Source organism: Kwoniella bestiolae, chromosome 1 (genome assembly GCF_000512585.2).
Source record: "Kwoniella bestiolae CBS 10118 chromosome 1, complete sequence".
NCBI classification, from domain to species: domain Eukaryota; kingdom Fungi; phylum Basidiomycota; class Tremellomycetes; order Tremellales; family Cryptococcaceae; genus Kwoniella; species Kwoniella bestiolae.
In genome coordinates, this window is record NC_089241.1 from 6,021,200 (window position 1) to 6,031,064 (window position 9,865).

The 9,865-nt window shown below is 47.7% G+C and overlaps 3 protein-coding genes across 3 annotated transcripts; 1 reads left to right on the top strand and 2 right to left on the bottom strand.

The window, feature by feature from the left end:
* Positions 1 to 2,080: 2,080 nt before the first annotated feature.
* Positions 2,081 to 2,548, top strand: I302_102255 (uncharacterized protein; the record flags this gene model as incomplete). Its single annotated transcript, XM_019187631.1, has 1 exon — positions 2,081 to 2,548. The coding sequence occupies one exon, from the start codon at positions 2,081 to 2,083 to the stop codon at positions 2,546 to 2,548; it is 468 nt and encodes a 155-aa protein (XP_019050509.1).
* Positions 2,549 to 5,558: 3,010 nt separating this feature from the next.
* Positions 5,559 to 8,213, bottom strand: I302_102256 (uncharacterized protein; the record flags this gene model as incomplete). Its single annotated transcript, XM_019187632.1, has 2 exons — positions 5,559 to 7,408; positions 7,562 to 8,213. 2 exons carry the CDS (start codon positions 8,211 to 8,213, stop codon positions 5,559 to 5,561), a joined length of 2,502 nt encoding a protein of 833 aa, XP_019050510.1.
* Positions 8,214 to 8,709: 496 nt separating this feature from the next.
* On the bottom strand, positions 8,710 to 9,854 carry I302_102257 (uncharacterized protein; the record flags this gene model as incomplete). Its single annotated transcript, XM_019187633.1, has 2 exons — positions 8,710 to 9,456; positions 9,573 to 9,854. 2 exons carry the CDS (start codon positions 9,852 to 9,854, stop codon positions 8,710 to 8,712), a joined length of 1,029 nt encoding a protein of 342 aa, XP_019050511.1.
* Between the last annotated feature and the right edge of the window lie 11 nt (positions 9,855 to 9,865).

Below are 9,865 nucleotides of genomic sequence, written 5' to 3' on the forward strand. Positions count from 1 at the left end.
GATTCCAAGGGTACACTTTCAAGAGGGGATTGTACAGATTACTGTATACTTAGAAACCTGTTCCCTTATAGGGTGACTGCAGTATCACAAGTGATGCAGGACTGATCGAGTCCTCAGAGACATGGAAGTCTCATCACTCGTACTTCAGACCATGACGCCGTAAGACGGCTTGGATGGGATGATGATCGAGAGGAGTAAATTGTCAGAGCCATCAATCACAGATCTGGGCCTCCTTCTCTCAGGCCATCGCATGAGATACTGGAAGAAAGGAAGGTCATGGTGGTGTGATTTTACAAGAAGACCTCCGAGGCTGGAACAGTAAAGTAAATGCCTTCGAGACCATCGAAGGCAGTCTCAAGCTTGAAATAAGTTGTAAGCGAAGTCGATGTGGTGACTCGTTCGAAGCCCACTTGCGCCCACTATTCCCAACCGATATGTAGCAGGCTGGCTTGGCATGCAGTATAAAAGGCCTTGAAATTTCTGTAAGAATATCGGAATGAATGTTCTTTGAGACATCAGTTGACTGCCGTGAGTCGGAATATAAGGGGTGCTTATAACCTTACCGCTGGGTTACTGTATCACTTTGCTACACTACCGTTCTGATGACTGACAATTGATTTCTCAGATCTTTTTCAGAGACACAACAATACAGTACCCGATACAATGACCTGTGAACCCGAGGAGGAATGTCACGTAGTCGACTTCTCTGGATGTACGGACCCTGCTGCCCATACAGCATATAGTCTCACTGAATCAGGTGGGATCGCCGCCTATTTCAGACCCTCATCATCCCCAGAAACTTATAGGAGATTCGACCCTGTTCACCCTCGCGGGATTATTGGGGTCTTTCAATTCGTGCAAAATCACCCTGAAACTTTTGAGACCGCGGGTCCACACGACTATCAAGCCAGCGACATCGATCACGACTCGTGTGTTCGCGCATGTTACGTTGTGGATCAAAATTCAGAGAGCGAGCTGAGAGTCTTTCGCGTGGAAGATGGAGAAAGGACAGAGCTAGTCCCGAAGAGTTTTTGCTCGACTGGTGGTGCATCTGAGTCGAAAGTCCGAGAGGGTCTGGTAAACACCACTGGGACCAGTTCCTGCTCCAAGCTTGAGTGATCCAAACACTCAGTCAGTTACGTTGTCGCCTCTTCGACCACAAAGGATGATTGAAATTTACCGGATTTCCATCCTCAGAGGACAGCAATCTTACCACGACTCGAGCATCCATGTATGTGATTAGCTTGATCAGAACGAGTCTGTTGATGTATGATTGCCAAATCTCACGCAGCCTTCCCCTTATGCATGCATGTTCCATGAGTGTGCCAGTCCAAAAGGCGATTGGAAAGTTGTTAAGATAATTTCTACTCATGTCTGACTTATTCCTATGGAGACCGACTCTTGGCGGAAAGCTGCTGCTTCTGGTATGTGGAAGGACACGTAGAGCGACTGTGACTGGGATGTAAAGGGAAATACAGAAAGGCTGTGCCCAGAGCAACGACAGGCCTTCTTTAAGACCGACCCTTTTTGTAGTCGCCACTCCTACGCTCCTGCGAGTGGCGTCAATCGAATGGACTGCAAGCAGTATGAGTCCGTCCAATACTCTGCTTGCAGCCCTTTTTGACATGGCCCAGAGCTGTGTAGATATCAACATGATCACCGAGCCTAGAACACGCCACGACTTCCTCGCGATCGAAGTCACGAACCACAGTGTTTCTTGTATGTGTTGTATTTGGAAAATGACGCATATCTGGGGAAGACCCTTGAAGAGCCTTCCCATGTACAGTAAGCTGGCTCGATCCAGGCTCTAAGCCGTTTTATATATAAATAGCAGATGAAATGAGCAGCAGGAGCGAGAAGGAACACATACTTATTATATAGACTACGGTGAGTGATCGCCAACTCAGTCTCGCCACTTGATCCATGAAGGCGTCCACTATCATTCGTCACTGCCCAAATCTCTGGTGAACACGTCTTATACCTCATTTTTCCTCTCCCTTTCATATTCTATGATCACGCCATTTTGTAGCTCACTTTCGATAGAATCTACAGGTCTCAACATCCCACAGAGCAAGACACGATGGCCGTCGAAACGGAAGATTTTGGGCAAGTCGCTGAAGAGCCAACCACCGAGCCTGCTCTCTCAGCATACAAGCTGTGCAATGCTAGGGGTTTTCCGGTAGCCTTTCAATTTTCAGCAGGAAGTGATTCCTATGGCTTGTTTACAAAGAAAACGGAGGGATCGTCGTGCGGCAGGAACGTGGAACAGTCGGTATACCTTGCGGAAGATGGAATGCATTATTCAAAATTTTCTAAGGAGGAGATGGACGGCGAACGCTCTTCCGGTTCCCCCGCTTACTACAGAGTGGCTATGAAAGATGGCAAGATTCAGATCTTCCACTCAGTGGCTGGTAAGGAGGTGAACGTGACCGACGCAAATGTTTTATCATCTGGTGGACTCAATGATGGAGCCGAGGACATATCAGCATCCGACAGGGCCGCTGGTTCAAGACAAGCTGAAGACGTACATTCTGAGGGGCAAGCTTGATCGTTGCGCAATATTGACAGGAGGGTCGTACGATACATCCCGTCATTATGAACTCAGGTTTTGACGAACCCGTAGCGGTAGCTGTCGCCTTCTCGATGGAGGAGACTGTATACACGATGCATGATGACCACCTTTTCCAATTCGCAACGTTTCGCTCACGACTGAGCTGCAACTTGTGATTTGCAGCGGGAATTTTGTGATTACCTGAGACCACCCTGACCTGGTGAGTTTGTCAGCAAAGCCCGCACCAGAAACACCTTTTGTCTGACCTGTGTCTTAATATGGACTCCTGACTGCACGTGAAGGCGAAACGCCAAGGGCAATTTAGAGCCTTCGAGGTCGGTTGGATCATGGGTGCGTTATCCTCAGCGAAGACCTCACGCTTGGTCCGGATCCTCCCTCCAACGAGGTCTCTCAAACTAGTCACACAATTATCTCCTGATTTCCTTTGAAGCGTTTGAAGGCCGAGACACTTCGTTCCTTTGTGTGATCGATTGGAAAAGGACGCATAACAACCCGCCAGAGCAAGTTTTGCAGTATATATAGGACGTGTCTAGTGGGTGAAGTGTAAGCCGGGCCTTTCATCAGCAAATCCTCTTCGAAAAATTTTCCTACCTATCTGAATCAGACGGTGAGTATGTTTGGGGTTTGCATCACCTCTTGGCCGTTTGTAGCACAGATGATTTTCGCCTTCAATCTTGCGAGATAGGTGCTAGTATTGCGAACACAATGACCACACAAGCCTCAAGCCCCCTCAACGCAGCTTATGAATATACTTTTAAAACCGAGCGCACTTCCTTCTTTAAAGAGCTCGGTGCATCTGAGTATGGACGTTGGTATTTCGACGTTGGAAAAAAGAAACCTCAATACTGCTCTTGTAAGTCTTTCTCGGAATCAGACATACCAGGGCATATGATGGTATTCGAGCAGAAGGCGGGTACCGACGAGGTCTCCACCTTTTTCACACCAGGGGAAGAAAGTGTCGAAGATATTGCCAAAGCAATGAGATCTAGCGAGGAGCAAGTTATCAGAGAGCCCTTCCACCTCAATTAGACTGTCACTACGCCTATCATTCTATCTCTGGCTACTGTTAATGCTCGAGAGGAGATTCACACGTGCAGTCGTTGAATTACAGTAGTCAATCAATCATACTGCATGCATATATATGCTGAGTGAAGGTGATTTTCAACATGATGCGAATTGCTCCTCTCAACACAACCACTACAACGGGATCTGTTGCAACTAGCTCGTCGAGAGCATTCGGTTGAGCCAGATTACATCTCGTTCATCCGATCCCATTATTGAGGAGATACACATCATATGAGAGATCACAACATTCTGAGTATCAAAGAGAGAAGCTGTTCGAAAAATACCCAATGTCCACGTGCACAGAGCTAATTGCAGACTTCTCTCCTCAAGTCAGTATCGACTCTACGAACAGAGCTTGCCGATCCGGGGGAAAAATCATAATTTCCTTCCAGTGCATGCAGCTGTGCTCAGCAACTCAAGCTTGGTAACTGAGGTGATCAATTTGCCACTCGCATATCCAGAACGCAAGGCAGTACCGATGAGACTCGGTCACGTCGCCACTCCGCGATGTCCTTTCATTGACAGCTTGGGAGGGCCACCCCTTCAAGGAGTAAAATTGGAATGAAAAGCAAAGACTTGAATTCTTCGGCCGGACCAAGCAGTGATGTTTGGAAAAATCTCGACTCAGCTGTTGATTTTCGACGCGAAAGAGTTTTTGCGGCTATACAAAATCCTTTGACTGAAGGGGGAACCTCACGATGTGTCTGGATTGTTACGCATTTTGGGACATCGTGAGGTAAGGAGCGCTCACCTCCTCCTTTGAAAGACCTAAAGGACAAAAGATCACCATTTCGCAATACGGATGTCCGAATAAGCTATATAAATGGTCCCAACACGAATCGGACCAAGTCCCACTAAATAGCACACAGTATCCACACATCTCACAATTGCATCAAAATTTGTCACATCACTTTCGTTCTCAACACCAGGACCTGAATCACCTAGAAGGTAAGTCAGAGATGATCTGCACGATGGTCATGCTGTACCTACGATGGTAAATCCTCTGTTTGTCGTTACCCGATAACTCACTATTGCCGAATATCGAGCTGACTTTGGGCACGACGTCGGGCATCGTCTTTCCGTCTAACAGATAATACCAGCATCGACAATGTCAAGTCAAAGCTCACGAAAACATTCTGAAGCATGGACAACACACACTCATGCAAATTCGCATTATCAGATTCCTGGCCGAGATGTGTACATGGAACACAGCTACTCCGGAGCTGATGGCACAGCAATCCTAAGCTCTAAATGTAATTGGTCAAGATCAGCCTTAGGCAAGGGTACCACGGTCTTCTTGCAAGCTGACGAGAACAGTCCAGTCAAGTTTCATCAGGTCAATGCAGCCGATCAGAGGAGAGGGCCCCCATGATGTTGGTGCGCTCAAGTAAAATGCCATCATGATGAGAGGCGCATATTGATGTTAGCATGGTACTTTCTTCCATGTGGGCGCCCATTCATTGATGAACGTATAATTGTGACCGTAAGCGTGATGCGATAGTTATAAGTCGACGATGATCATGAAAGTTGACAATGATGCGAATCAAGTATGCGATCCGGGCGGACTAGGTCCTCCTGATGTGTTGTCCCGACTACTTTCCAAGCCCATTCAATAGGCCTGACTGACTGTTGCAGTCCATGATTACATATCATACCTCAAGTATGCTTGTCATCAGCAGCGAGCCGCAATGTTGGGAAGGCTAGGGGAGCCCCCGTAGTGCACCGAGGTCTTAAAAGTCCCAAGAGTCCCGAACCTGAACGTCAACCATCGTTAAGTTATCAATCACAATGCATGTAATCAACAAGATTCGGGGTGGTTCCATACCTGTCCTAGATAGTACACTCGTTATACTACAGGATAATCTTACTAGACTAACTTACAACATCTAATCCCAGAAACCAATAATTTACCGTCCATATCCTACTCATGGTCAAACCCCTCCCAACTCCATATCCGTCTCCCCAACAAATGTCCACACCCCTCTTTATGTCTCCCACTCATCCCTCCCCTCCCATCGACCCTCTCACCTTCCGCACCTCTCCTCGCTGGTCCCTCGCAGTCGGGAACCGTACAAAGTACACAGGGTGGACTGACCTTGTATCCTCCAACTCCACTATCCCTTTGATCGAGAGCGAGGTTATCCTGATACTGATAGTCCAGATACAGCTGGGCATCCGCTATGGCCTGTTTGTATATGTCCAGATACTCCCTATGATCCGACGGATCAATCTCTATCAACCCTGTAGTGAGATTATCAAGTCCCGGTATCCCATCTTCATCGACCGTCTCGCCAGGGAAGGGAAAGCGGAACAACCTAATATCCGTTGGTGGTTTACTGTGTAATTTACTACTTGAAGATGAGATTGAAGCTCGTCTCTTCGATTTTGAAACATGTCCATTCCCATGTTTCCCACCTACTCCTGCGCCTGCTCCATTATTATTAGATGTCGCAAAAGTTTTGTTCGATTCCTTCATTTCTTGTGCTCTCCATTCCTCGGCCTTCTTCCTGGCCCTCTCGTACTTATCGGCAATATGCGTAGCCCAACCCAACACCTTGCCCAAAGCCTCTTTCCAACCTCTGTGAAACTCCTCTTCCCACTCTATCACCCTCGCTGATCCCACTCCAGAAGCCTCACCGCCGATCGAGATGCTTTTGAGGGTAGGAAGGGGAGGCAAGACCATATACAACTTATCAGGCGGAGGGATATCCATCGGAAGGATCGATGTCCCCGCAATATTACCTGCCGTTGTGGAGGGTCCAGCACGTCTAGATCGATCGCGCAGGGTGAAAGTGGATTGAGCAGCCGAACGATGTCCCCTCCTCGATCTGGCCAATTCTATCTGCCTCTGCTGTTCCTCCATTCTCTCTCGTCGACTTATCTCAGCTAAGACCTCTTGGCTCAACGAGTCCGCCGAGGTGCCACTCGCAGCACGTTCCTGTTCTGCTGCCAGCCTTTGTGCCCTTACACGAGCAGCCTCAACCTCAGCCAGCCTTGTACGCTGTTCCAACTCCCATTGAGCTATCTGTCGTTCCTTTTCTTTCCCTCTTGCCAATCCGGCAGATACGATAAGTCCTCCAAGGTCATTACAAAGTTCAGGTCCCTTATCTCGAGCTGTGAATCCAAATAGGTTGACGCGATCCAGTACGAGATGTTCCAACCTTGAGTAGGTCCGAAGTAGTGTAGTAAGGTTGGTGTCGATCCGCACGTTCGTAGTTGAAATATCCAAATACCTCAGCGAGGGAAACAGTCGTTTCGTAGTCACCATACCCCTCGGCGGAGCGATCAGGACCCTCAGTATATCTCGCGAAGGGACCCGTAATCTCAGATGAGTGAGATGTTCAGCAACAGGCGATAATCCAAATTTGGAAATACAGTTGATATCGAAGAACACGATGGGCTGAGCGAATGTCTTGGGTTTAGTTATTCCCAGCTTCTCATTCAGGAAGGGGTTACCGAAAGGTCCATGACCAGTGTACGCCTTGGAAGTTCCTATATCAAATGGGTTTTCCGATGCGGAGGATATCGAGGTGGGAGGGGTAGATCGACCAGAATCATCTTGGTCCGAACTTGATTCGGTGGCTGTCGGTGTCGTACCTGCCATGGACAGGTCTGCGAAAGATCCGGCTAGTGAGGTTGACTTTGAGTTGACCGCTGTGGGAGGGACGGTGGACCGAGGCGGGAGGTCTTGGACTATTGATAGGTGAGTGAAAGAGGGGAGGGAGGGCCATTTCTTGGTGAGTGTCTCGACGGCTGTGTCGAAGTATGAGCCTGTGAGAGAAGATCAGGATTAGCATGCGGCTCAATCTCCATACCTTCGTTCGTCATGGAAAGACAACAAGTGCTAGACCAAAAACGGACAATCGTGTACAGTAAAATGTGACGGGGTTTCGACACAAACCCCAAAAGCAGACCAAAACTCACCAGCCAAAAACTGATAATAGCTCGCCTGCTCCACATAAGGTCTAAAACGCATCTCCAACCTCCTCATCTCCATCCGAGGATTCTCAAACATCTCCTCCAAATGATCCGGCGAGAAGTTCGTCCCGATATTCAACATGATAGTATTCAACCCTTTGTCAGGTGAAATACATCGCAGGATATTATTCAAAATGTCGACATCGCCTTTCCATGATTTGAGGGTGAATGATTTGATAGCGCCTGAGCGGGTTATACTTCTTCCTTTTGTATCTACACCCACACCTAGATCTTCATGACTTGAGAGGGGGTCTACTTGGGAATGGGATTGAGCATGATCATTGATAGATTTCAATTTCCTCCATAATGGCCAAAGCTGCCTCGCATTATACACTACAACATGTTCGAATAGGTGTCTCTCCGATATGGGATATTGGGGGAATACCCTTGTCAGAGCCAGGCTGGTAATCTGTCGATGAGAGGGTGGGACAAGCGATAGGAGATGATCTATGAGTTCGGGTGGGAGCAGAAGGAGGAGCGGGAGGGGTGAGGGTTGTCCTTCGACGTCTTTCTCTTGCTCTTTTGTTGAGGCTACCTGGAGGAAGGTGGTAGTATGAGATGAAGAGGAGGACGTCGAAGGTAGCGTTGATACAGACATCTTGTATAGTTGAGATATGTACACCTCGAAAAGAGGGGTTTTGGTCATACAAAATATTCAGGTGAGATAGATGGTCAAAAAGGAATCACTCCCCAAGTGGGTGACTGATGAAATTCGGTTAAATCCACTTCAACGGGAATCGGGTGGCAAAAATACATCTCACCAGCAAAGCAGCATTCATCATTTTCTGACGCTATAGCACTACTCTGGATCAGCTACGTACATTCGTACACTGAGAGCATCTCGGTGGCTATCTGTACTCCCACAATGCAGATTGCAGAGGATCACTGCAATGTCAAGTTCGGTCTGATGGGCACAAATCGAAGATCGAAAGTGGAAACAAAACATTCATTCGTAACAATTCGTTAAAAGATATCAACCAACTATGGATGGCTAAAGACTATATAAAATGCAGGATATAACTGGAACCTCGTAGGAATGTATGTAATCTAACCGAACCCTTCTCTACTCTTCTCAACGAAGGAGAAACAAACAACTATATCTGCTCCCTCTTCCTCTGTCGTCCTCTGGACCAAGCAGCCAGCACCAATTCCTCAGTACACAATATCGGCTGACCAGGTATAACCGTCGAATTACCACTATTGGAACCACCGGGTGATTGAAGACACTCATCTTCCTCCAACCCATCACTCTCCGATACTAAACTGGGGGTATCGATCTCTGGTATATCCCTCTCCTGTCTCACATTTAACAGACTGGTAAATCCAAATCCACATTCTGTCTTCACCATCCCCTCTTCTTCCCCTTCCTCTTCTTCATCATTATCGTCTTCCTGACTATGTACCGACCTGAGCAGATTCGCTAACGTCGCAGAAATAGATTTATATCCCTCAAACTCTGGATGTCTATCCCTATCTCCATTGACATCTTCAGGCGAACACCCTCCACTAAGCTGAGGACACATCATGGCGAACATCCGTCGTCTCCTGTCCATACATTCCTCCCAATGTTCTTTCTCCTGGTGCTCGTCCGCATCGGCATCACCATCTTCAGAACAAGTTTCGGTAGGTGGTGGGGTATTGAGGAAATACGAATCTGCGCTTGTATCTTCGTCATTGTCCTCATCATCTAGGTAAGATTCTGAATCTGATAAGAAACAATCTCGAGATAATGATAGGCAACGAGATCCTCGTTCGGGCAGGACACATTCTCGTTCGGCGATTGAGGGCGGTTCAAGGGGTGTACGGTCGTATTCCTCGTGTGAGTAGGTATCGTGGGTGGACTGGAAGTGAAGATTGATCAGGACATTGCACAATTACATACACATATAATCAAGTATGACAGAACCATGATGATGGGGAAAATGATTATGCTGAGTTGAAGAGACAAATCACTCACAGTAACAGCACACCCATTCATCTCCTGCCATCTAACGCACTTCGTCCTCTTCCACCCCTCACTAGCACACGAGGAGAACGAGGTCGATCGTGATCCGCTGGGAGTGGGTACAACACTACTATCTTCATAAGGAGTGATGGAAGATGATCGTGAGGGGGATAGACAAGATCGGAGTCTAGACTTGTTGGGGGTGGTGGTTAGAGGTATCTGTGCGGGGGGAGCAGAGGTAGACATGGAGATGAATGTGTTGGAGAATGGTATCTGAGGGTGTACGGTTGTCATTGTGTTTTGTC